We start from the raw sequence: 27,537 nt of genomic DNA, 5'->3' as shown, positions 1-27,537 counted from the left end.
TGTTGGATAAGTGAAGTTACTTTCCTTTGAAATCTAAATGCAAACAGTTAAGAGTCTGGGTTTGCAAGTTTGCTTTTCAGTGAATAACACAGTCAAAAGCTGAGATTCTGCAGTACACTGGCTAAAATGCCATCAAAGCATTAATATAACCGTTAACAGCATTTCAGTGAAGTCTCCTTTTGTTAGGATTGGTGCTTTTTGTTCCTTTGTCTCTAAATATGTCAGAAAAAAATACTGTGTATATTAATGGACTAATTGCATTATCTTTTTTGTATTATCTGAAAATATTTATTGGGAATGAAATTGGTTTGCCAGCTGAATATGTGAATTTATAAATAGTTTTTTCCAAACTGATAAACAGATACATCTTGATAAATTATCCCAGCTGAAAAGGTGAATATTCTTTCTAGAAGGTTTTGTTATTTATAATAGTACAAATGTTGTTTGTGGATTTGTTTTAATAAATAGAAATGGGAAGAAGTACATGATGGTTTATATTTGGATTTTAAACCTTGGGATCTAACACCACAGAATATAAACAGCATTCTCCTTTCTTTGAATATATTGTGTGATAGTTGGAGGAAACATTTAAAAGACCATAAATGCAATATTTCAGATGTCTTTTTATAAACAGTATTATATATTCAGGAGATTATAGCAGAATATACAGAATGGAAAATACAGTGGAGTATTGCAGGATATAAAGTCCATGAAACGTTTATATTCAATTGTCATATTTTTTACTATTTATCTTCTGTCCACAGTCACTATGTATTTTCAACCTTTGCAATCAATCTACTGCTGAGTTCATCTGAGAGATGTACACTGTAAAAGAACAAATGCTGTTTGAATTATTTCTTCTTTTCTTTCTCTGTTTTAGGACTATAAGCCAAGGGGCACTTTGTCAATTCATGTGTAAATCTATTTTGTTGTTGTTTAAAAGTGCTACATGCAGAGTGAGTGGGATGCTGCAGAACTTGAAACTCAGCAGGTCTCCAAGCAGCTAAATTTGAGGTTGTAAAATCAGTAACACATCAGAAAGGACCAGAAGGAAATGTGCCCCTTGGCTTTTCTTTTTATAGTTCTTTGAATTGAGGATGACCCTTACTATTCCAGTTGGCATAATCTTGTTGGTGTCTCGCACAGTCAGTATGCAAACCAACAATATGGTCGCAGTCCTGCCAAGTTTCAGTCAGAGCTGGCTTGGCGCTGTAGTCCTTTTTGGTTTTCTTTGGATGCATGAGCATGCTTGATACCGTGAATAATTTGCCCTTGAGTCATGCGATGACATTGAGTATTAGTACCCTTCTTCTTATCCCTTTCATTAGTGGATTTAGCAGTGGTGTACGCTTTGTTCTCTGGAGCGTTCTTTTGAACCAGTCACAGATTTTCCATGCCACATACCCAGGTGCTGCATGTCTGTAAATTTCTTCTTTTGGTGCTAAGCAACTAGTTGTCCTCAGGTATGATTCTGGGCAATGCTTGCTCAAGGCATCTCTCCCTGTAGGCAGTACATAGAAGACCATGTCAGGATTGTCTTCTGCCCTACAGAGGTCTCTAATACTGTCCTATTGACTAAGTCACCAAGCTTGTGTCCTTGCATATCCTTGTATGTCCCCTAGCCTTGTCCCGTGGCATGTAATACACACCTTGACATCACAGGACAAAAGCTTTACTCCAGCAGGTCATGGCACAGCCCCTCCTGTTATTTCAGACTTACTATACTGAAACAAGAGCAAAATGTAGTAGTTGCCTCCAGGCACCACATGGAGCCCAGAGGAAAAGCCAGGCCAATGGTGATGCCATGTGCAGTCATGCCTTTGCTAAGGGCAGTCATGGATACAAGCTATTTTGGGCCCTTTGTCCTGGCATTGTCCTCTCTAAATTGGATGCCTTTAGAAACGTAAAGCTAGCCTTGAGGTACCTCTAGTAGGCCATCTTATAGATACTATCACTGACCCTTTCTCGCTAGTACAATTATGTTGTCGATAGCGTTTTGCTCCTGGCTGCTATACCTGAAGGTGATTAGGAAGTACAGAAATTGGGGACATATCAATTGCATTGGTATTTTGTGCAAATGTAAGATAGTGCATACACTAACAAGCTTGCTTTTTGCTCATCATCATTACTTAGATCGGGATCTCCATTAATTTACTTTTGTCTGAGAAAACCAAAGTCGGGGACCAGTTTCTTGTCAGACCAAAAAGGAATCACTATAAGCTATATTTATGATAGGTAGACTGAAATAGCACATTGCACACACTCATCAGTGTGTTGTAGCACTCCTGCTACAACAAGGCTGTTGATGAATTGCAAAATGCTTACAAGCTGTGTATATTTTGTCGCTGCAGATGGCTGCTTTATGATCCTTTTGCATCAGTTATTAAATCTGCAAAAATGTTCATCACAATTGCTCTGTAATAGTTTTTCTCTAGCTTGTACCTATTAAACTATGTGTTTACATGCAATTTATGCACATCAGTCTGCATTTCTGCACGCAGAAAGCCTTACACAATTGACACAGCAGACAGAAGCATACAGACCATTTTGGAGTAAATTTTGCACCTAAATGGTGTTCAGTATAGAGACAGTTTATCTTCAGTCTGTGTGATGAACGTAGTGTAATTTACACAATGCAGGCAAATAACTGTAACACATTATAAAATTTAATTGTACATATCAAACTAATAAAAATCAGGAGCAGGACAAAGCATCCTCCAATAGATATCCAGACAAGAGTAGAAAATCTTCTCAATATATCATAGCATAGATATTGAACTTAAATATTTTATGAACTTGTTCTGTTCGTATAAAGACAGTGTTCCAAAGATACATGCAGAACTGCTAGATTAAAAGTAATACAAGATGAAAATGAAAGTTAAAAAAACCCCCAACATTATAAAGAGCAGGAGAAACACTAGTAGTTGTTCGTATCCCATATTTCATTGTGCAGCCAAGGCAGGACTGGAAGCTGTATCCCAGAGTGACTTCATGTTACCGGCGCGCCTTTAGAAAGAACAGCAGTTCCCAACTCAGCTGTACGCTAACCACCTCCCTCCCTTGCAGGACTAGGTTTTGCTGAGAAGTTTACAGGAGTACACCAACAAGATAAACTGTTCTCATTACTTTTTGTGCTATAAGTGGACAGAAAAAATTATATGCATAACTGACCAAGGTTAAAACTTCCAAAACCTGTGCAACGTGTGTTTCGGTTCTTAGTCATGGGCAAAAGCAATTCCCTTTATGCCATAAAACTCTTGATGTACTTTACCATTCTGTCTTGGGTTACTTTTATGTAATATTTCTGATTGTACTGCAGAATATTAAGACTGAGGTTATAAAATGAAATATGCAGGAGGACTCTAGTTTTCCCAGAAAACATTCTGGATATTAGTAGCAGTTACAAGAGGAGGCAAAAGAATTTTTTTTAATCTTCAACCTGAAAAAAAAAGTTGACGAGAAAAAAAAGAAGTGGAATCCAGCACAGTAAGACAGAGAGCAGTGACTTGAAAAATATTTGGAAAAAGACAATCTGGTATTTGCAGCCCAGCGAGACAAGGTTGTGGACTTGCTTATAGCCATGCACGAGGATTCCTGCTTCATAGTCTGTGCATTTAAAATCTATGGAGCAAAGACGTGTGTTCAAGCAGCAGCATGGAAGTTATCCATGATAACATAAAATTACTCTTTCAAAAAAACCCACTTGCTATTTTCCGTCTCTACTGTGGCTCAAAGCTAAAATATTCATTTCTGTAATTTAGTCAATGGATATTTTTTACAGTGATTATTTCTATGAATATGTTCTTCATTATGCTTTCCCAACAGCCTGGCTCTAATCCCTAAGTTTCAGCACCCACCATGTTGTCCAGGTGGTTCAGAGCAACATCCCTTTCCCAATTTGTGCCAAGGTCATGATGATCTTGTAGCTACCTTTGGTGTCTCATCCATCCCATTTCCTGAGCCGTGAACACTCACAGGCAACACTATTCAGCTGCCCACATTTCAGGCTCTACCACATTATATCCTTCCGGTCATGCTGCCTGATCTGGCTGGCTCCAGAAAAGAAGGCAGGGGGTAAACCACATAATCTCTCCTGCTTTGTAGGAGCAGATGGAAACAGAGGCACTTTCAGACAGGTCCCAGCAAGAGAGAGAGGCACAAAACAACATGGGTGACAAATGCGTAGCTACTGAAAATGTGAGAATCCTGCTTTGGTGTAGGGCTCCACATGTGGGTTGTACTTCCTAGGCTGCCTTTTGATTCATTTTTGATGCTCAGCTTACCTTTCAGTGTTGATATGCTGGACAAGCGATCTATTTTTAAAGATAAAGCTCAGGTCCAAAATGTAGCATTTGGTTTTCTACATATGGAGTCACTGACGTTCCAGCAAATACCTTCCACAGCTACCCGCACTGTCTAACAGTGGAGCCTGCTCTGCCTGGTGTACCTTGTCTGGCCTACTCCACGTCACGTTTAGCAGCACTGAAGAACGCGTTTTCAGCTGACCAAGGACCGGGAATTTGGATGAGTTGCAGTGGCCCAGAGCAAAACCTCAGAGCTGTTGGCCTCAGAAGGGAGTAAAGGATCTGTGGAAGTAGCTGATTTCTTCCACTCAGAGCCATTTGTTTCTCCGCTTCTGGATGGCCATAGATAAACAACCCCTGGCCCAGAAGGTTTAGGAGGAAAGCCACAGCCCCTTTTGCTGTGGTGATGTCTCCTCTAAGCCCAATATATGAATTTGTTCTTTTTTGCTTTGGCCATGTTTGCTGTCTCTCTGCTAGCTCCAAAGAGGTTACTGTGATAACTCAGGGGGAGGGGGAGCTGCTCTGTCGTGTGATTTCTCCTTGGCCTCCACCAGCTCTGCAGACCCAAGGAGCAAGGGCCAGCTATTCTCCACAGCACGTTTAAACACCCTGAGCAATGGGCAGGCCGTGCAGGGGCTACCAAAGCCATAACTTTTATGTGAAGAAAGGTCAAGATCTGTCAGCTTCAAACATCAATGATGTCCATGTGAAACAGGAAGGTGAAAAATTTTTCAGAGCAATTCAGTCTCTGCAGCAGGTGGAGGTAGAAGAAACATTTACTTTTTCCGATGCTCCCGAGCAGACTGTGAAAAGGAAGCACAGACTTCGCAGAGAGCAAATGAAGGAGCACTGAAATGAAGGGGCAAATGCAGGAGAATGTTTTTGCATGCACTTACGTGAAACTTTGTCAAGTCTATTACTTCCTGAGAGAAAGTAATGTTACCCATTGAATGACAGGCTGAACTACGTGAAAAAGAACAGGACACTGAGTCTGAAGTCAACACACACTATTACATCACATAGAGACTTTGGTGGAAGTATTTCAGTTAAAGATCTTTGAGAACAATTATCGTCATCTAGAAGCATAATTTCTGCCATGCGACAGCAGAATTCATTAATCGGCCATTGTACCTTGAGCCCGTAACCTCCCCTGTAAAGGACTGGAAGCTCTCCTTGCTCAACGGTAACATGAAACCTTCCAGGTGGAACTCAAATTGCGTTTTAAAGAATGTGTGATGGAAGCTTTTCCAAACGGATCAAGTCTAAACAATTTCACAAGATTTACATTACTCGGTAGTGTTCAGTTGCAAGCCTAGACTGTGAAGTCCATCATCTCCCAAACAAATTCTCCAAGAGTTAATTCTGCTTAGGAAGTGCTGAGATCAGAAGTTATGTAAAGCTCACTGTTTACTTTGAAGAATTTCTGTGGTGAAAAGTAAGATTTTGCTGAGTCAAAACACATTATATTTTTGATACGAAGTATTTTAGTACTTAACATTTTTCTGTGGAATCCATGAAGGATTTTTTCCGCTCTTTTCTTCTGTGAGAGTTGTAACTTCTTTTGTAGTCACCCAACCTAACTAACAAGGTTGCTAGAGACACCTTACCGAGTACATGGTTAGCAGACACTATCACAGTCATCCTGTCTACATTCCAACTGTGTAAAGGTTATTAATAAAGACACTTAATCTCTAACAGTTTGCCCTAACGAAGATCTTCAGGTTGCAGCCCTTTTAAAGAGAAGCCATTGCCAGTTTGCAACTGAAGAAGAGAGATTCTTTCTTCAATCAGAATAGTCTTTTTGTATTATTAAATAGTAATGGTCAAGTCAGATTACTGTTGTTGGGGGAAAACTGCAAGGAAAGGCTTTGCTCTAAGTTGTCATTCTAACTATCGCTGCTTCTTCTCTGCTTTCAGAGGCTGGCAACAAGAAGCTAAAGAGCACGATACAGAGAAGCACAGAGACAGGAATGGCAGCAGAGATGAGAAGTCGTATGGTTCGACAGCCAAGTCGGGAATCCACTGATGGCAGCATAAATAGTTATAGCTCCGAGGGCAAGTAAGTGGCATTAAAAATATCAGTAATGTAGGAGAAGTTTCTTGTCTTTGTAAGAAAACTTGGGATGTGAACAGAGGTCCCAGCTCTGGCTGAAAAGGATAGCTCTGCGTACAGATGCTTCCTCTTGAAACATTTGCAAAACTGAACTATTTTAGGCACATAACACAAATTTCTTGAAAATTGAAATTGAGAGAGGACTTCTTAAGGATTCACATTTTCCCTGTGATCCAGTGAGGCATTTTGTTCACCCAAAGACAACTAAATTCAGACCACATTATTCAAAACAAAACATAGGGGTACTTTTTCTTTGAGTTATGTTTGGATTAACTTAGAGTTAAACTTCAGATGTTGTATGTAAATCCCTGTGATATGAAACTCTGTTCAGTAATACTATATACAAAGAAAGTTTAGTTTGGAGTTGGTCCAAGTCTCTTATTGAGAATTGTAAACCCCGAGTCCAGCTGCCCCATCAGCTGAAATCAGGCAGACAACTGTGGCGAATGGGGCAGCTGTTTTCATTCACTGCTGAATGACTCAATATGTAGGAAAGGAGAACAAAGGCAGATCTGACACAAAAGTGTGCATAAATACTCCAGCCTCCTCACAGCTCTCAGTGGGACGCTACCGCGTGTGCCAAGGCACAGTGGTCACTAGGGAATTCTTAGAAGATGCCTCCCCACAAAACGGGGAACCGGGGTAGGCAAATGCACCCTATAGACTTGGAAAAAAAATGAGAGATTGGGACTTCTTTGGCTTCATCTTTTTATATGCTTACCGTGTTACCACAATTGGTATTGCACGTTGTATAAGGCATGAAGAGCCAGGGGCAGCCATGGTGGTGGCAAGGAGCTGTGTAAAGGTGTAGCTTCTCCATCATCAGATGATCTCACCACCCTCATTTTTTTTACAATGAGGGTGGTGAGGCACTGGAACAGGTTGCCCAGAGAGGCTGTGGATGCCCCCTCCCTGGAAGTGTTCAAGGCCAGGCTGGATGGGGCTTTGAGCAACCTGGTCTAGTGAAAGATGTCCCTGCCCATGGCAGGGGCGTTGGAACTAGATGATCTTTAAGGTCCCTTCCAATCCAAACCATTCTATGATTCTATGATAATGCTAAGAATTGCAAAAGCCATGTAAGAAAAACAGGCTTCATCATGAATAACTCAAAGTAGATAAGCATCAGATGAAGAATGAAGGACAAGAATAAAATATCCCAGTATTTTTCCTAGTATGATTCTGTGATAGGGCATTACCTTTACCCTTTCAACACTCCATCCTGCCATCCTCCTTCCTCTCTCTATGTTGGAGTGTCAGTCTGTAAGGCACCAGTCACTCACCACAGTGACAAAGGGCCTAATAAACTGGACCCTGCTAAGGAGGAGCTGGGGGAGCCTGTTTCCCTGGTTAGCAGTATGGGAGAGGTGGGAGCCCAGCACTGATGGGGAGGACCTTTTCAGGGGAACAGCCTAATCCTCTGCTCCACCCTCAGAGTGTGTAAACAGATTTGGCAAGGCTGGGGCAGCCAAGAACTGGATCTGGAGGTCACAGCAGGCATCTGGAGGACAGAAACGGCAAGGTAGAGCCTTAAATTGTTGACTTGAGAATCAGCCTCTGAGTAAGGCAGTGAAGAGAGCAAGCCTGGGAGGTAAAGAGAGTGCTTGCTTCTTACTGGGACATATTGCAGGCTGGGTGTGCATAGTGGGACTTAGTCTGGAAATTATCCTTTAGAACTAGGTCCATCTTCAAGGTAAAGTGAGCTGTCATAAGCTGGTAGTCACACTATCTGCATCGTATGTCATGTTTCTGCCTCCTCAGCTCCTGTGCCTGCTCCCCATCTCTTGCTGCTCCAGCACCAGTTCTGCCTCTGACAATTCTCTTTACCTCTCTCAGCACTCTCATACAATAGATTTCTTCACATCTGACCACATTTGTCCTGCTTTTCTGATCCATACTTTTGGCACCAGCTCCCTAACTTTTCACTATGTTTCTGTCCCAGACTTTTGGTTTGACAGAGTTACCAGCTCTTCTGGTTGATTCCTGACCCTCAGTATACCTCAACTTCATTTCCTGACTCCATACACACTTCACACTTGACCTTAGCCTTAAACACTGTCCCTGATCTCCACATCCCTATTCCAATCTCTGGCAAGAGTAAAGAAGCAGTGAGGCCAGTGAAGTGAGAACACCACCAATATCTAACAGTGACTCTGAAGGGAAGCCCAGGAGAATGGGCCAAAGGAGGCAGATAACAAAACTCAGGTGAAACAGTTAAATGTATCTTGCTGCAGTGAAGGAAGAGAAACATTCCTTAAACAGGACACAATGCCATAGACAAAAGGGATACCAGAGGGCTCTGTTCAGTGTGGTGCTGTACTTTGTGGCTTAGAAAACTTCTCCAAAGTCTTCTGTTTTTCTATGATTCCGTGATTTAGCTATCGATCAAATCCTCAGATGCTCTGCAAACTTGCATGAGTTTGATAGAACAATATTAGTTTACAGTAGCTCTGGTTTTAGATCACAGTGAATGAAGAATGCTGAATGCAGAGATTCTTGTAAGAAAGATGACCAATAAAACAATTTTCTACTGTTTAATCACTTCCCCCACATGCATCACTGGCTTATTTGTAGAACATGAGTTGGACACAACTGCAAGGTGGAGGGGAAGCCACACAACTGCATCACATAATCAGGGGTACATGCACTGTGCCAGCTGATCCTAAAATCCTCTCCCTCTCTCCCTCCTTCTTCTGGGCCTTTTTTGAACATTAGAAATGTCACCTTTATCTTCAGATGTTATTTCTAGTGTGAGCATGAATCAGTTTTTGATAGCACCTTGTATTCAGAATAACAAAGCTGTTTGCTAGGTTTTTCCTGTCTCTTGTTGCAATTCCCATCAAAATCAGCGCAAGCTTGACTTTGGTTGTGTGAGTAGTATTTTGTCTGCAGTTCACTCTTGACATTACTGTAGGCGGGTAATGATGACAATTAGGAAATGCTTATGTTAAGTTTGCATGGGCTACTTTTCCTTCCTTGTGTGTGTGTACATTATGATACTGACTTTACTTCCAGGATCACATAGTTTATTGACAGTGTCATGCCTCATCCTGCATTTCATAAGACCAATCAGATGTGTAGCTCAGCTGAGAATGCAGATTCCTACAGTACGTACCCCAAGTACCACGTTATGTTCTTCTGCTTGACCCGTAACTGGTGTTTAATGAATTAGAATTAATACACGTTAAGGTGAATGTGTACTTCACAACCTTCATTATTATGTGTATAGCTAGAGGTGTCTGAAAAGTGAGAACGCTCTCAAGTGAACATTTTCAGTGTTGTTAGTCATTCCATAGCAAAATGTAACACTTCTGGGGGAAAAAGGCCAAAGAAATGAGCAGGAAACTTTTCATAGGAGGGGCAAGAGTGAACGGGTGGTGCCACTGGTGAGAGAAGCAGATTGTGTGTCTTGTCAGGAAGGGTGGGCTTGAAGCTGAATCTCAAGGTTAGGTGAATGCTGTAACTGGTGGGCTGATGGTTGAACTGGAGACCTTGAGGTTCTTTTCCTCCTCCATCTAAAGAAACCTTCTTAAAAAAAAGATTTCTTAAAACTAAACTTCTGTGAAAAGCTTACCTTTTGGTAAATCAGAGTTTTCTAATGAAAACCACTGTGCTGATATTTTCTGGCCAGCTTTAGTTACAGGCAGTCTATACATTTATGCAGGCATAGTAAGAGCAGTTAGTCTTGAAGAGAGGAATGGGCTTATTCTATCCAACTAACTGGGGTTTGCAAAGAGTTTTCAGGGTGAATTGAATGACTGGAGCACATAAGCCTGATCTGTGGAAATCAAAACTTTTCACACTAGATGTTTTTATTAGGAAGTTTTGTTGTTATTTTCTCCAGTCTCATAGGGAATTTCCTTTGAGGGAGAAGCAGATACAGAGTGGTGGATGGCCTGCTGGGTAAGATGCTATCTAGACTTTGTTCAAAGTCTGTTTTTCTGTTTGTGATGAGGAAATCAAAGCTGAGTCCCCACCATGGATCATTCTTTCTCTCTCTCTTTGTTTGTTTGTTTGTTTCTTTTGTTGTTGTTTGGAGACTCTATATCTATGAAAAAGAAAGTGGAGATTCTGGAATACAAGAAAGCAGCTTGGAAAAGCACATATCATAGAATCATAGAATAGTTTGGGTTGGAAAGGACCTTTAAAGGTCATCTAGTCCAACCCCCCTGCAATGAGCAGGGACATCTGCAACTAGATCAGGTTGCTCAGAGCCCTGTCCAACCTGACCTTGAATGTTTCCGTACATTCTGTGCCGATGTATTACAGTTCAGTTTGTGTCCTGAAAGAGGGGTGGGTACCAACTGTAGATCCAGATGTGGCTACCAGAATATTTTGGCTAGGGAGTGGCATTAGGTTTAGCTCTAATCAACACTAGTACTACCTGCCAGTTTACTGCTTCGTTAAACAGCTGCAGCAATCAGACTAATTTAGTGTATACATCTGTTTTCCCTGTTTGTTTTAACTGATGCGGGTGGGGTTTGGATGTATGTATAGATATAAAACAGTATTACAAGGTAAATCAAGCATTCAAGAATGAAGAATGATAGGCTATTAAATTTCATGAGGGTTTTTATGTTTTCTCCTACAAGGTCACTCACAGTTTATTCACCTGTCAGGCTCTTCACTGCTCCTGGAGAACTCCTTAGCAAGAACTGTTTTATGGACTACTTTGGGTCCACGTGCAGAATTTGACTACACTTCTTTGGGGTCCGTGGGAGGCAGCTCATTCCTGATGCTGCAGAACAATTTGTGGTTGCACATCCTGAGCTGCTTGCCTTGTATCAGTAGTACTTTTGAAGTAAATACTGTAGGACAATAGAAATGAATCCTGTTCTTATGCTTAACCAGCTTTTATTTTGTCTTCAGCTTAATATTTCCTGGAGTACGGCTGGGCGCTGACAGTCAGTTTAGTGATTTCCTTGATGGACTTGGACCTGCACAGTTAGTAGGCCGACAAACGCTAGCAACCCCTGCCATGGGTAAGAATAATATGTTCTCCTCTGTTAAATAAATAATAAGCCAATTAACTAACGCACACACTGCCGGATGACAGCACCAAAAAGACTTTTACAAAGTGGCTTCCTTCACCATAAACATGAAGGTCCTATATGCAGTCACTGGTATTCCTAGCATGCTAGCATCCAAAATGGGGTGAGAAACAATATTTGCTCCATTTGAGGTGTCGGCTAATCTCATTTGCAGTTTGAAGATAGGGGTTGCACTTCCCACTCAAAATTATTGTGGCATCTCCAACTGTAGCTCACTGCAAAATCTCAGCTGTTCAGAGTTTATATTTACTTGCCACAGATTATATTGGATGTGACAGACAGTTTCTGGCCAAACTCTGCACTTGTCCAAGCTTAGTTCTTCTAACCCCAGGATGTGAAACTTCTGCCCACATTTGCAATGCTCAATAATCAGTTGCTGATAAAGCCAGTGTTTGTCATGAAAGAGACAAAGTCCTTTTCTACAGCAGCTGCCTGGGGCTATCTGTGATCTTCGCCGTCTTCCAGACCAGACTGTATTTCCCTATAGTAGCATTAGCTGTATCTTGGTTATGAACAGAGTATGAGTGTATAAGGTGTGCAACAGTGCAGTACTGTGTACATATCTTGGGAAAGGTTTGATTTTTTTTTTTTTGCTTATATACGAGCAATTCTTAGACATGCTTTAGGATGCTAAGTGAGGAGTCCTTGATCCACTACTTTAACCATACTTCTCCTGCTGGAAGTTATAAATGGCCAATGCTTCAGTACAGCTGTCTTGGGAGAATCAGCTTCAGGAAGGGCTACTGAGTTGCTTCTGAAAAAGGAGAGAGAAACAGAAAGAAAAATTGCAGAAGAGAGTGTTCCCCTCCCAACTCTTGAGCAGAAGGAGACAGAAACTTTCTTGAGAATGCTTTGAGTACCCCCTAAGGCAAGGGTTGCTGTGTAAGTCCAAATGACTGCTACTAATGCATTAATAAGCACCAAACTTGTTAAATTCATGTTTTTATTATTATTTTGAAAGCGAAGATATTTGTGAGATGATTTGCCCAATAAAAATCTAAGTGGCTCTATCGGTATGAATATAAGGGTGTAGATTTCTTCTGTCTCTCTATTTTAATCTTGTTTTCTGACTAAATATTTTTCTGCAGACTACTTGAGTGATACGTTTATTTTCACTTCTTAGAACTGCTTTATTTACTAAAGGCTCAAGTTTTGGCCCCCCAAAAAAGCACTCAATCATGCTTTTTAACAATGTTCCGAAGACCTTCTATGTGGTATCCTTTTGCTAGTGACGATTTGAAAATGTTTGTATTATCGCTCCCCCTTCTGGTTCCCTGTCGCATGTTTTATTTTGCATATGCGATACGGAGATGTGCTCTTAAGAAGGCTTGTTGGAATTTTCCTGTGAACTATTTTTAGTGCAACACAGAGCTCTGTTTATTCAAGCAAAGTTTGATTGATAAAGAAATCTTCCCTGCTGCTGTGTCATACCTCAAGTACCAAGGTATAAACACCGCTTTAATATACTGTTAGACAAGCATGTGAAAATATCATGCCCAGTTAATTTCAAAATGCTGTCTTTCTAAATCCAGACCCGAAATTCTGTAATTCAGGACTATCTATTTGTGAGTGTGGTTTTTTACACAATCAGAGTTTACATGTCAAATATATACATACTCACGTGTTTCATGGATATATGTATAGTTCATTTATTCGCACAGGCGTCACGTAGCTGCCCATGTCATACTGTGCATTTTTTATTCTAAGTGGCCTGTTAGGTTTCTACCCAGCTGATTCCTGATATATGAAATATAGAGATATAATGCTTTGAGCATCAGCCCACAGTTGACTTCCTTTGCATTTCATTGATCTAGATCAGAACAGTGCTTGATCTCACACTAAGCAGTTTCCTTTTTCTGCAGGAAATGTCATTTGTCAGAACTCAGGCAGGGAAACAATTCTGACTATTTAGTAGCGAAAGCAGCTTCTTATTTTAACATGTTACGTCATTTTATTCACACCAAAAATGGGTGTGGAATATTGATAAAACCAGGAAAATTGTCACCCCTGTACTTGTTGGAGACTTTTGCAGAAAAAAGACCTCTTTTGAGCTCCTGCGGGGCAGGGCATCGTTCTCTGAAGCCGTGCTATGACTGTGTGCCTCGTCCGGTTGGTGTCTCTGCCTTACGCTGAGGATCCAGCCAGGCAATTGTAGTTACAGGAGAAGGTTTCAGCGTTAGCCTCTACCAGCAGTTCTCCCTCCTGCTTCATCAGACAAGGAGCCGTTGCACTGCCAGCTCTTGTGTCTCAGCTTGGAGGCAGAAACTTCCAGCCGAGGGGATTTCTGAACATGAGTTTGGGTTTTAGGCTCTCTGAGTGTGGGACCACTGTCAGGGCAGTGCATGTCAGCGCCTGGCACACTGGGGCAACAGCACTAGGTAGGAAGTCTCTAGATAATTCACCAGCGCAAAATTGAAGGTGTGGTGGTTATACCATAGTGTTGCTGTAGATTTGCCTGCCTCCATGGATCAGAAATACTGAGCTCTGGTATAAACCGTACACCAAGAGAGGGCACCGTGCTCCATGAATAAATATCTTTTAGTCCTGGTGTAAGGATGGAGAAATTAAAGGGATCAGGAGGAGAGGTGACAAGCACACTAATGCAGCAGACTAGTAGCAAACTAGTCTTTCTGTTTCTCACTCTTATACCCTATCTCCCCGGCTGTACTGCTTCTCTAAAATGTGGGCTTCTTTCTTCTCCGTCTCAGGTGACATCCAGATTGGAATGGTGGATAAAAAGGGCCAGCTAGAAGTAGAAGTCATTAGAGCCCGTGGCCTCACACAAAAACCTGGCTCCAAATCTACCCCAGGTAAGGAAAAAAATAGGCAACATATGAACAGAAAACAAGAATATGAAATATGCTGATGAACTGGGGATCGGAGACTTTTTGAGCTCCTCATTAGCTGTCACTATATTTGCATTTGTTTGGTTTGCTTTTCAACAAGGAATGTGCACGTGGATACATCCTTGCTACCAATGATGTCCGCTTCTTACCACCTTGCATCTGCCAGTTGCATGCCACCTTTCAAGGAATGATTTTCAGCAACTCAACATCCATTCTGGAAGGAACATTTGCAGAAATATTTCTGCGTATCTTAGACAAGTCACGTATCTCAGAGGGGCTTTGTCAATGTAGATGAAGTCCTTTGTATTTGTTCCACATCAAAACAAGAGATGGAGAACAGATGAAAGTGCTTTGAACGAACAGCTTAACAGACCCACATGCCAGCATCTTCTGTATGCAACAGTGCTTCAAGGAGACAGCGGGTTATGCTAGTGCCAGTGTCAATAATTTGTATAATGAATGAGATTTAATATTGTATCATTTTATAAGGACATTTTTTGAAGTTCTAGTTATTTATAGAAATCTTTTTATTAGAGGAGATTTATAATCGCTACCACAACCACTGCTTACCGTAATAACTGGAACAGTTGTTTTAGATAACATTTTCCAAAATGGTACTTTACAACTCCTTAGGAGCTGAAGATGAAAGAGCAATTAATGTCTGTGTTATCGGAGTTTTAAATATTTCTTTCAATGAAACATCAAAGTCTTTTGTTTTGAAATATCTCTGACCCCTAAACAGACATAGAGAATCCAGAGTAGCTATCAGTGACGGTTAATTCCTGGCAAAAGAAAGTGTTTTTAAAATGACAGACATGAAACGTAATTGTTATTAGTAACATCTTAGATCATTACGTTCAAAGTTTATAAAAATCAAATTGATTTCTTATGGGCTGTGTCATTTATTTTATGAATATAATTGTATTCAGATTATACAGTGAAGATAACGTGTGTCATTTTCTTTCCACTCAGCTTCCTTTTAAGGCATTTGTCCTCCAGCTCAGATGTGCAGTGTAGAAGTTTTTAAGTCCAAACATAAAATTCATGATGTTCTGTTTGCAGCTCCGTATGTCAAAGTGTATTTATTGGAAAATGGAGCGTGTATAGCTAAGAAGAAGACAAGAATTGCACGGAAGACCCTTGATCCTTTGTACCAACAGACACTGGTTTTTGATGACAGTCCACAGGGTAAAGTCCTTCAGGTCAGTTGCTTCTTAATCCCATTTTAGGCTATCATTTGGAGAAGCACTTGCATGTTTACTTAAGTTTAAGCAATATGCGTAAACCCATTCCGACTCACTAAGGATTTAATTTTATAAATACCAGCAAACACGTCCTTGTGGCTTGTGGTTTCAGACCTGCAAAATGTCTGGCTGTATTAAACATTTCTCTTTTGTTGACTCTCGCTCCTGTCCTGCCATTAGGTTTTCCCACAAGAGGGAGCAATCATTCACCCTTAAGAATAACATTTTCCTTATGCTACACGTAGCAGCAGGAGTGAACATAATAAGCATGGGTTTGGGGACAATGCTGAACCTGTATTTTATGTTCTTCCAGGTAATAGTTTGGGGAGACTATGGCCGAATGGACCACAAATGCTTCATGGGAGTTGCCCAGATCCTTCTGGAGGAACTGGATCTGTCCAGTGTGGTAATAGGCTGGTATAAATTATTTCCGCCTTCGTCACTAGTGGATCCAACTTTGACTCCCCTGACACGCAGGGCTTCCCAGTCATCTCTGGAAAGTTCAACTGGGCCTCCCTGCATTAGATCGTAGTAGCAGGTGCTGTCTAATAAAAACATCACCCAGGATAACAGTTGGAACCAGATATTCACATGATCAAAAAACACTGTTGGAGAGAGACAATCACTTCTGTTTTTTCTTGTAGTAGTTATCCAAACATATGTCTGTTTTGTCGAGAGATGGCTTAAATTGACAGAACAAAGGTGTATCACATACGGCCAATCTATCAGCTATCACTGATGCTTATAATGATCCGGGGGGGGGGGGGGGGGGGGGGGGGGGAAGAGAGAGAGGGACCTTTAGATTCGACCTAAGTCAAAGATGACCCAAACTGGAAGCTCTCACTCTGTTAACAATGTTGTATTTTTCACATTTTGACAGAGCCCTCAAGCAGTGTTACCTTCCTGGTGTTTCAGCAGTTTTTCTGTACTTGTCACTTCCACTAGTTTTTTGCCATGTGATTCTGCTAGTTTTGTAGAAGTCCTCACAACGCTAACAGAGACCCTTCCTTTCTTTTTCTAAACCAAACAAAAAAGGGCTGAAGCATATCTCTGTAAGCATCGTTAAAGTGTTCAACAGCCACAGTTACGATTCCAGCGAGTTCAAATAGTTTCTCAGTTCTGGTACTCCCAAGTCTCTCACGTGGGAACCCAGAACAAATGACCAATCTAAGTTATATTCTTCAAAATAAATAATCATCACAGTGCCACTTTTTCTTTGTAAAAAGCAGATACGTTTGCATTATATATAATAACTTTTGTGTTTATGATGTTTTGCATGGAAGAATTTTGAAGAATTCTGCAACTACTGCTGGGGACTGGTATAAAGCAGCTTTAGTCTTAATTTTGACATTGAATATGTTACTGGTAATGCAATTTTCCTCCTAGAAATGGAGAGGAAATATTTACGTTTCTGTGTATAAATGTATATTTGACTTCCCAAAATGTTGACCAGGAATGGATTGAGCATATGACACTTTCAGCTGTACCCAGGCTTCTCTGATGTGTGTCGCTTCCGACGCACCTGTCTGCCCTGGATAGAGCATGGTATGAGTTGTTCAGTGTTTCACTGGAAATTCCAGTTGAAATTTTCTGCACTTACTAATGTTTTTATCAAATTTTAGTTTACATTTCTTTGAGATTGATGCAAGCACAAGGCTTGATTTTTTAACGCAAGATATCTTACTTTTTGGAGAAAAAAAGTCAAAATTCAATTTGCTTTTTATTCATTTGAGTTCTTCTTGGCCTTGAAATCCCTTGTGATATTCTGTAAATGTGCGAACAACTGCAGATTCCTGCAGGTGCATTGATATGTTTCCCCTCCTTTTACAGGCCATTCAATTTTGTGATCACACAACTAGAGCAGCATGACTTGGAACTGTTCAAAGCTGCATGCACGTTTTGTAAAAAGAGATGAAAAAGGTTATTTAATAATGTATGTTAGTTCCACATAGGCCAGCTTGTATGTTGCATGTACTTGTACAGTTTGCTCGTAATTACTATACTGAAGTAACCAAGAAATCTAAGCCATCCATTTTTCTTATAGACATTTTGCAGGTTTTAGCCAGGCTAGGTCTGTGAGTCTGGTGCTAAATGTCTATAGATGGACTTTATTTTTTACCCTATGGAAAACGTGATGTAGTACGGACCAAATTCCTTCTAATAACTATTTTGGTGTAGATTCCTACTGTGGGGCTGTAACACATGTAGAAACTGTGTACACACTAGGTTTTAATTCATAGACATACTGCCTGCACCAAGTGAACTATTTATTATTACTCAACACGTGGGAATTATTCTGCCCATCTTTCCATAGGGCGCAGATTGGTTACTGCTCGACCTGCTGAGCAGGAAGAACTCAAGCATTGGTGCACTACTACTAGATCCTGTTCTGTCTTAGTGGCCAAAAACCAACTAGTTATAATTCGATAGTATCTTTCTATTTTGACCACTTGTCTTAACACTCCCCTGTGCTTTTAAATGAACTTCCAACTCATGTTATGTAAACATGTTTAATAAAATTTCCTTTTCATGTCCAGTGTAGTAGTTGTGCTCTCTGTATGTTCTGAGGTTCATCTGTGATTCTGCTCGCTGCAGGACTGTGTGAAATGTGTTCAGGAACAGTAAAATGATAAGTAATTTGTATGGTTCTTCTGATTGCTGTAACAGTGTATGTTGAAATCTGGGGCCAAAAACTGAGGCCTGGTGAAAGTCATGTTTGGTTGGCTTCCTTTTCACCGAGAAAGGAGCCAAATTGTGCTCTCATTCATTGAAGCAGGCAAATTGAAGTAAAAAAACAAATTTAGCCAAATTACCATCTGGTGAAATCAAATCAGTTTATTGGAGTTGAGTGATGCTCCAACTGCTTGCACTAGGTCAGCGGGGCGGTATGTGTTAGAGCCGGACACCAGCTCTCCATTTGGTGTGTGCTGAGCCTGTAAGACGTGAGAACAACTCCTGATTTTTTGAACTTTTTAAACCCAGAAATACACCCTTGTATTGTAATGCCGTTATGGACAATGCTTTATAGAAATTTACTGAGAGCAGAATTTGGCGCTAAATTTTATTAGAGAAGCAAAGATTATGTACTTTGTTTGATTTTTAGTTTTCCATGTCCCACAGATACCTGGTCACAATTTAAAAATAACATAAAGACAATATTGCCTCACTTTGAACACTTTTGTTTATTACTTTATTTAACTGAATACATGGTTAAGCTACTGAAAAAAATGAATAATTAAACATGGTAAATCTCTGAACAAAAGGCATGTTATATTTCTGCTTCTGTGTGGTGGGAGTGATCTGTTTAAATACAGAATTTGTCATACTGTTGCAAAAAGCCCTCAATTTCATAAATCTCATGGCTTTGAATATTATGTCCAATACTAGGATATCTTTTCCTTGCTGATCCTGAGAAATAAATAAAGTTCGGCATTTCTGATCTCCCCCTAGAGCACAGAAAATACAGCAGCAAAAAAATGTGCTGAACTATTTCATTTATGGTGTTACTGATGAACGGGGATCACATATGCAAAGGTTTCAGGAATGAAGTAGTAGACTGTGCTAGGACAGATAAGTTGTGTGCTGGTCTCCTTTCCCAGGGACTGTTGCCTCTTAAAAACTCATTGCTGAATGTTGGGATTATAATACGCAGATAAATCAGCTTTAGTGCCCTCCTGGTTTTCCCTTGAGAATGCAGTACTGCCTTATACGGCATACGCAGGGAAAGAGCAAAGATACTAAACTCGTAATCCCTGCCATATCATCAGACAGTTATTTTCCTCGTGATGAGTAAATGTTCTAAATTTTGTATTGAAATGCAAATTTAGCGTCCCTCTTTGTGGGCAGAGAAAAAGCTTTTGGCCTTGACCTTTGTGTTAGAGAGACATCAGAACTGCTGTGAGTGGGTAGGACAAACCAGAGCTTCATGATCTCCTTCCTTCGTAATTCCCAGAGAACTTTCGTTGCCTGTTTTCACTAACAAATGATAGTCCCAAAAGTGGAGTACAGCCCAGGTATGATATGCTATACGTAAAAGAAAAGTTCAGAGTGGATCTTCAGTGGCTGTTCTGCGTACTCCAGGATTTTACTTATAGCCTGTGACTTGTCCTCTATGAAGTCGGCTGTTTGCTGCTCCTGTGTAATTGCTACTCTACTGTCTACAGCCCATTTAACTCTAGGAAAAACGATTGTGGGCCTCATACTCTTCTTTTGCCTTAAGTGAAGAAAGTCATGGCAGACAGCAATGTGGCTCTTTCTTTCAAGCCCCAAATGCTCACCCCATGTTACCCTATTATAATTCTGCAGACGTAGAAGAAAGCAGTCTGCAAGAAAGCAGATTGTTATTGAAGGATGTGGTTTCTCAACTCGGGTAATGAGTATTCTGGCCATCTTGAGTGATTAAGAACTCCACTAACATCTATGAAGAGTAACAAGAGTCTCAATTAATACCTCACCCCCAGCCCTGCCATTTTTTTCCAGGAGAAAAAGAAAATGCTGGGGTCGTGTATGTGTTTTCTCAGTGTCTGCATGGATGACCATGTATGTTGGTAGTTAAATACCATGGTTATGAAAGAGGTTGTGTGTGGCAGGCATGTCACTTGTATCAAATGTTCTTCCAAGTTTTGTGATCCAAATTCGTCCTACCTGAGGTGCCGGAGATGGGAGGGGAAGCTGCCTTCACTCCTTCTAGAGTCCAGCTGCTGACAATGATTCAGCTCCTGAACGCACAGCCTGGTGTCTAACGAAATGCCCCTTGGTTAGGTACTTTTTAGTAGGCGATGTGATTTGAAGCCATAGTTATGCATCAGGGCATAAAACCCTAGACGTTCTGCCTTGTTGAGTCAAAGTGTCTAACGCTCCCAAAGTGTCTAACTGAGGGAAAGGGTAAAAAGTTGACAGAATCTGTAGATTGCAGCACATCAATACAGCAATACAGGTAAGGCAAATATTATGCAGCTGCATTTATGTCTCAGCTAGTACAAGAAAGGCATGCTCGAGAGCTGAGTCTTTTGGAGGTTTCAGATGCTGGCTGCTAGAAGCAAGTCACCTAAGGGTTTCACAGAATCTCACAGGTGGCCTCTGAAAAATTTACCTTCAAAAGGTGATGAGCAGCAGTTTGTTATCATAACGCTCCTTGGACAACTCAGAATTATTTATTCTGATTGCCTTTAACACGTCTACAATTTCAGAGCCCTGCTAAAATGCAGTTACAAATCAGTAGTGGCCCACTTGGTAAAGCACTGGGTCTGTATTGAAAGGCTGTGTGATATCACCATCTGCGTGGATTTTCACTGTCTGCAACAATTCATTTAGGTGAAGATCTAAAGTCTTTTTTCACATTTCCTTCTCATTTATATCAGTGGGATGTATGCTTCTGGGTGACTCTGAGAACCTCGATATTAGTCTCTGGACCTGGATTTTGTGATGAATAAAATGGGTGTAGGTGTAATTCCCCATTTCAGAGACGTTGCACAGATACGGAAAGAGCAGAACATAAATGTGGAAAAAGCAGTTGTGAGGTCCTCAGAGACTGAGATGCCAAAAGATGATCCCATCTTCTTGTCCTGGCTCCCAAAGTCTTTTTTACACTGGCAAGTATCAGGAAGCAGTATCGTCTGTACTAAACCTTGTCACTACATTTCAGCTACAGCCAAATAAAAATTCCTGAGCCACACACCTAAGCAGGACACAGCTGTCTTCTTCAGCTTATACATCCCTTCATACAGAAGATGGCTCATGTCTCAGTCTCCTACTCTTCAGAAAGTACAACAGCACTATCACCTCTGCATTTCCAGTACCACCACTTTGTCTTTAGTCCCTGTTGTCTGGTCTGACAGCAAGTCTCCACAGAAGAAAGCTGCCCATGTACATGCTACGGCACTAATTATAGAAGACGGAATAATCCCATTTAGAACAATCTCATACAAGGGTCAGTAAGACAGTTCTAGGTAGTTTAAGAAATCTTGTCATGCAATTTGACCCAAAAAATTAAGATTTGCAAATCTAGCAAACATTGTAAAACAGAACTTCAATTAAATGTTACAGTGTGTACTCAGAAAAGAAATCGGTTTTGATATCTGTATTTGCATACTGCAGAAACAGTGTCCACACACAATGCAGACATGGTAGTATTACACTAGCACATAGGAACAAAAAAAGACCAATTATTATTTTCAGTAATGCAGAGGGTGAGAGATGGCCAGGAGGGAAATGTTTTCTAAATATTTAGTTGCTAAGCAAAGTCTGTTAGAAGCCAAGGAGCAGCATTGTCCTTGAGCTGCTGTTTGTTAAAGCTGCAGCAAAAGGAACCAAGAGAGCGCCCAAGAACTTCACCCTCCAGTTTTAGAAAGTGCTGTGTTTCTTCCAGTGACAGAGTCAGAGGCTACGTGAGCAACTCCTGAGTGCTCAGGAATGAACAAGCAACCCAAAAGAAAATGACAATTACAACAAAAAGGCAGTGCTTCAAAACTGTGTGGAAAACTGTCTTACGATTGTGAAGGCCTGAGAGTGCAGCTGTCCCCGGACCAGACAGAGAACAAAATTCTGGATTTAGAACGAGTCCCCAGATGTCCCTCTCCTACTACAGATTAGAAGGGCTGGATGTCTGTTAGCAGCCAATGCTACAGAGCTTCTGAGCACGAGTCAACTTTTTCTCACAGAGCAAGTTTGTATGTACAGCTTGCCCACGCTTTTCTCTTTGGAGATGGTCTGACAGGTGCATTGAGTGTGAGCTTAACTTTAAGGGGACGTAAAGGGTATACTTAATTTTAAGCTCAAAAAAATATGTTGTGGAAGAGGGATCTTGCATCAGCCCTCATAAAGCGTTGGCCAGGATGGTAAAGAAGTCTGGTGCTCTGTGATGGATAAACCAATGAGTCAGAAACAGAGGTCCCCGTGGAGGGCAGGGCAGGCTTGGGGAGCACAGAGGGGGAGGAGGGAAGGGAAGGAAATGGCGCCTCTGTCCCCCTGGGGGGGGACAAAAGAGGGAGACGTAGGAAAAAACCCAAGGCATAACTCCTTAGCTCCTGTCTTTTTGACTGAAAGCTCCAAAAAGAAGATGAGTGAACAACTCCTGAAAGCCTCACAGATGGCAGTGGATTTCTTCCTGGAGGGCTGAAGGATTTGGCCCAACTTCATTACTTCAGTATTGGAAACAGACTGACTGGTGGCAGCAGGTCTTGTCAAAAAGATATGATGCACTGTTTTCCTTTCTGATGGGTGACTCTCTAGGAGTTAACCAGGAGAGGAAAAGTAAGTTTATGGCACAAATAATCTTTGAGTTGCTCTGTACCTAGTCTCAAAAGGCACATAAAGGCTGAAATTGCTGGGAATAGGGAGTATCAAAAAGCTTCTCACAGGCAGCTTAAGAGTGGCGTGTTGACCTCTCTTGCTTCTTTTTACCTGGTAGGAAAAAAGGCCCTAAGATTTGGGAGACAGCTGAAGTACAGTATCTGCTTTCCTAGAAAATGTAAGAAATGCTGATTCCCTCCTCTCACCCTTCCCCTGGTCATTGCTCCTGCAAACTGCGAAGCAAAGTTTAGTGTAGTTTGGTGCCTGGACTCAGCTCTCAGTTGCTCTGCTCTGGTGCTGCCAGCAGCTCACTTGATTCCCAAGCCCGTTGGTGGAAAAGACCAGCATTCCTAAACCATTCATGTTAAAATACAAAAAAACCCCAACCCTCAGGCCTTCTTCATTCATCATGTGCATGAAAAGATAGAGGGAAGAAACCCATCACGTTTTCTTTTGTTGGAGAGCTTGAAACAGGATTAAATTACAGCCGCACCAGAAGTCACTGCCGTGCTATCTATATAATCCTTCAGCTCTGCTATACATGCAGGCTTCTTTGTTAGATTTCTGTTATGCCATTCAAATATTCCCTAAAACAAATCCCAAAATGTAAAGGAGGAGAAGGAGATACGTTGCCGTGCCAGTGAGCCACTCTTCAGGGCTTAACCTTCTCCCTTTGTTCTTCAGGTGGGTGTCTCCCCCCAGCACTAATCTTAGCCTTGTTCTCCCATCACTTGTTTGCCTGATACCAGCTCAGAGCTGTATCTGTTGTCTCCAGAGAGTACCTGTTAGATTTGATAACATTTACATTTCTTCAGCGAGTGACAGTGAGGGGAGGAAAGCAGAGGAGGGTTTTTGAATACCTCACCTCTCTGGGGCTGCTCTTCCATTTGTACATGGCTGGTTTAAGACCACTGTTTTTCCCCCTGTACTTGCACATCTCATACACGCTGTGCATTTTTTATGGACTCTGGATTTGCTTCGTCTGCGCTGAAGAATGTGGGAATTTCACCACCGACTTCAATGAGACTGAACTCAAAGTGCTTTTGTGACAAAAGGTGACTGATGCAGCGCAGCGAGGCTCTTTTGGTGACGACAAACCCCAAACAAAGCAGGACAGCCAGCAATTCCAGCTGCGCAAAGCACAGAGCCTCATTTTCTCTGTAAGGAGGCGGCGATCCATGCGGCGACGGCGGAGGCGACAGCCAGCGGCGGCACTTCCAGCCGAGGTGCCGCATCCGTGACAAGACGATGTTGCCCGGCCCATAGATGGAGCCTCATTTTTTATTTCTGTAATGCATATGCCCTAACAAATAAGACCAAAAGCTGGCATTTTCTGGAAAGCCACCCACTTCAGAAGAGCAGCCACAGAGCGCGGCTCTGGGCTGTGTGACAGCTGAGGTGGCGTTGGACGGTGCCCGGCCCGGTGTGATGCTGCCGGGGGTGGCTGAGGGGCAGCGAGACGGAAAACCTGCCACCGCGGGCGATCGCTAGTCAGCCAGCTCTTGCAAATAGTGTTATTTATTTAGAAAAATAAATCTACTTAGGGACATTTATTTAGAGGACAGCGCCCTGCTGCTTGCAGGCTGCTTGCAAACAGTGGAAAAGGACAAAAAGCCTTCAAATAGGTTGTTCAGGTGAGCGAGCACCCCGCGGAAGGGCGGGAGGCTGCCGCCGCGGCTCGGGCCGCCGGTACCTCACGGCCGGCCGTTGCCCCGCCCCGCCGCCCGCCGCTCCCCCCGCCGCCGCCGGAGGGCGCCTCAGCACCGCGGGCCGAGGGCAGCCTTGCAGCGGGGCCGCGGGCCGTTGGCGGGGGCGGTCCCCTCGCCCCTCAGCGGTTTCCCGCCGGGCCGGGCTCGGCTTCGCCCAGCTCCCGAGCTCGTCCCGGCTCTCGGGTCAAGTCTAAGTTTTAGGCCCGCCTGGCTGGCCCTTCACACCGCCGCCAGGTTACCCCGCCCATCCCCGTGTGCCCGGCCTGTCCGCTGAGGCCGAGGAGCCAGGGGTCGCAAAGATCGCCGCCGTGATGTGGAAAAACAGGCGTCTGCTTTATTAGGCACTTTTATTTGAGGAGAAAAAAAGCTGTAGTGTTTTTTCCAAGTGTTGGACGTATACCTGCAGATGCCATGAAACCGGGTGTGTGATCACTGGCTGTGCTTGTCTACTGGTTTCACATAAGAGCTCTCAAAACAGTCAAAACTCAAAAGTTTTGAAGGAGAATTCATAAAGCATAAAAAGAAATAATGCTTGTATTTAACAGCCTGCCCTTTTCTCTGATTCAGTAGTGATTACAAACTCACTCAAATCAATGCAGTTCCACTAAGGAGGGTTAAAAAAGCACATTTGTCCCCATTCCTGCATTATTTGCAGTGGCTGCTCTGACAGATTAATGTCAGGCTACTGTGTGGTTAAGTGACAAGCCACATTTTGTTTTATGAGTATTATTTCTATTGTTAGACTGTGCTGTACCCTCACTACACCTTTGTTACTTTCATATTAAGCTGCAAGTCAGATACATCAGGAGAATTTCTTGTGACCAGTGAACGCTTGTGCTGGAGAATTATTAAACTTTGATGATAACCTGTTTAAGGAGCAAAAAGTAGGTATTACTGCTGACAGCCAGAATGGTTTGATAACTCAGGTAGTGCTCATCTAGCCGCTATCTGAGTGAGGTCAGTTGACAAGGGCATAAAACGAAAGGTCTTGCTCAGTCAGTGCGGACAAAAAAGCAGGCTGGGTTTAGGGGAGCAAGGTCTAATTTGATACCTGAGCCATAAAAAGACATTCAACACCATGAAGGAACTGAAGCAGGGAACTGCACAGGACTGTTTTGTGTAGCTACTGTGGCGTTTAAATTGCCAAATGAGTGGATTAAAGTCTTCATGCCTTCAGCTCACCAACATCCTCAAAGAGTAAAACTAAAGTTTGCTGGGATTTGGGCTCAGGCTGACCTGGCATGGAGAATCTCACAGCCCAGCTACAGGCTGTTGGACAGCGCATACGTGCAAGGGCTGAGCCCTGAGGCCAGTGCTAGAGCTTCTCTACCCAAATCACTGGGGGCTAACAACACGCCACCCTGATTTAGGACTCTAACCCAGCTGTTGGGAATCTAAAAGGGGAGCACAACCAGAAGAATGACGCTCACCTTGGTATAGCTCCAAGGGTCAGCAGGGGACAACATGCCTTGCTGCCCCCTGCTCGTGACAGCTGCACTTCAGCAACAGGGTTCTGCTAGACGGCAATGAAGGAAGTGCTCACTTGATATAAAGTGCTTTGGAAGATCGCTAGCGTAAAAATCTGCAACTGTAAAAACGACCAGTTCTCAAATTAGCTAGCGTGGCAGGGCAGCTGCCCTCTGTGGCAGCTTCGCACTAGATCATAGCACAAAACTTCCTAAATTTAACCCTGCATTTCCAGCTTTTTGAAGCTCCCCTCTCCTGTGCAAGACACAGGAGGTCAACAGAAGGTGTCCCTGGCATTTTCCCCCAAGCTCCTGGAGAAGAGGCTGTTCCAGGGGACATGACTAGCGTATCCTTATGTCCTGGCAATGCTTGGTTGCCAGAAAAGCTTCTCGAGTTGGTGGTTGGCATAGCTCACAGCAGCCTTTAACCTGCTGTAACATGCTCTGAAGTGAGGACAGCTGCAGGCAACACTTACTTCTTTTGAACTATGCTCCAGTCCAATGCACACATGCTGCCCTTCAGCAAACTAGCACAATTGCAGGCAGAGAAGGGAGGGCCTTGCCTGCAAGCTACAGCCTCCAGTTGTGAAGCCCTCTCACTTCCTCGTGAACAGGGCTGGCGAAGGCCTGCTGAGTTGGCTTCACCCGGGTATGCGAGCAAGATTCAGCAGGACTTGTTCACAGAAGTTGACACCGGACCAAGCCCTTCAGATGCACATTCCTGAGCCCACTCCTCCCCTTTAGGGCATTTTATGCCAGCCACTCCCAGGTTTCCCCCTCGCCTTAATTACCTTTTTGTAGGGATCAGCTCTGTGTGTGTGTGTGCATGCTAATGCTAGGAAGGGCTGTCAATGTAGCTTTGCAGCCCAATCTCTTCTAATATGATCCTGGCTTTAGGCTGCAGCTTTTTTTCCACTGCCTAAATACATCGCGTGTGGATATTAGGTGAGGGCAAGAATTTGCTTTTTTCTTGCACGCAAAACAAGGAAATGCATTCTGCCTCGCCACAGCTGCCACAACCACAACTTGCTGGCCTACAGCGAGGCAGCCAGAGCAAACTCAGGAGTCACTCCGTTCCTTCCCTCGTTGCTGTTCCTCCACCAGAGTCCTCTGGACACCAGTCCCACAGTGGGGACTGCAGAGTCTCTCTCTCTTGAGGTGGATAGAGGAACCTTTGGTAAGTGAGCCGCAGCCATGTGCAGAGCCCTAGAGATGAGGGCTGGCGCAATCCCGCAATAGTGGTCACGGCTCTGCAGCCAAGAAATGGAAGAGGAAAGGGGGAGTATTGAACCGGATGATGTCACAAGGCAATCTGAGGAAACGCCCCCTTGGAAGTCCACTAATAGGCTGGAGATAATGGTCCTTGCCCTGCAGCCCTTGTAAGGCCCCACTGGAACTTGGCTACGGTAAGAGGGGCTGGGAGGGCAGAGACTCAAATTATTAGTTCCCGGCATGATTCAGAAATATCTGCCCACACTACAGGCATGACTCAGAGCCTAGAAAGGTCTTTGGGATCT

The 27,537-nt window shown here is 42.7% G+C and overlaps 1 protein-coding gene across 1 annotated transcript in view; it reads left to right on the top strand.

Moving 5' to 3' along the window:
* The window catches only part of RIMS1 (regulating synaptic membrane exocytosis 1), a 354,423-nt gene extending 338,336 nt beyond the window's left edge, over positions 1–16,087 (top strand). The window contains exons 39-43 of the mRNA XM_050894077.1: positions 6,222–6,363; positions 11,284–11,396; positions 14,174–14,275; positions 15,374–15,513; positions 15,869–16,087. Coding sequence (XP_050750034.1) covers positions 6,222–6,363; positions 11,284–11,396; positions 14,174–14,275; positions 15,374–15,513; positions 15,869–16,087 — 716 coding nt within the window. The remainder of the gene's footprint in view (positions 1–6,221; positions 6,364–11,283; positions 11,397–14,173; positions 14,276–15,373; positions 15,514–15,868) is intronic.
* The last annotated feature ends 11,450 nt before the right edge of the window (positions 16,088–27,537 follow it).

This window comes from Gymnogyps californianus, chromosome 3 (assembly GCF_018139145.2).
Source record: "Gymnogyps californianus isolate 813 chromosome 3, ASM1813914v2, whole genome shotgun sequence".
Classification (NCBI taxonomy): domain Eukaryota; kingdom Metazoa; phylum Chordata; class Aves; order Accipitriformes; family Cathartidae; genus Gymnogyps; species Gymnogyps californianus.
The sequence above is the reverse complement of the archived record's forward strand: the minus strand, read 5'-3'. Positions and strand labels throughout refer to the sequence as shown.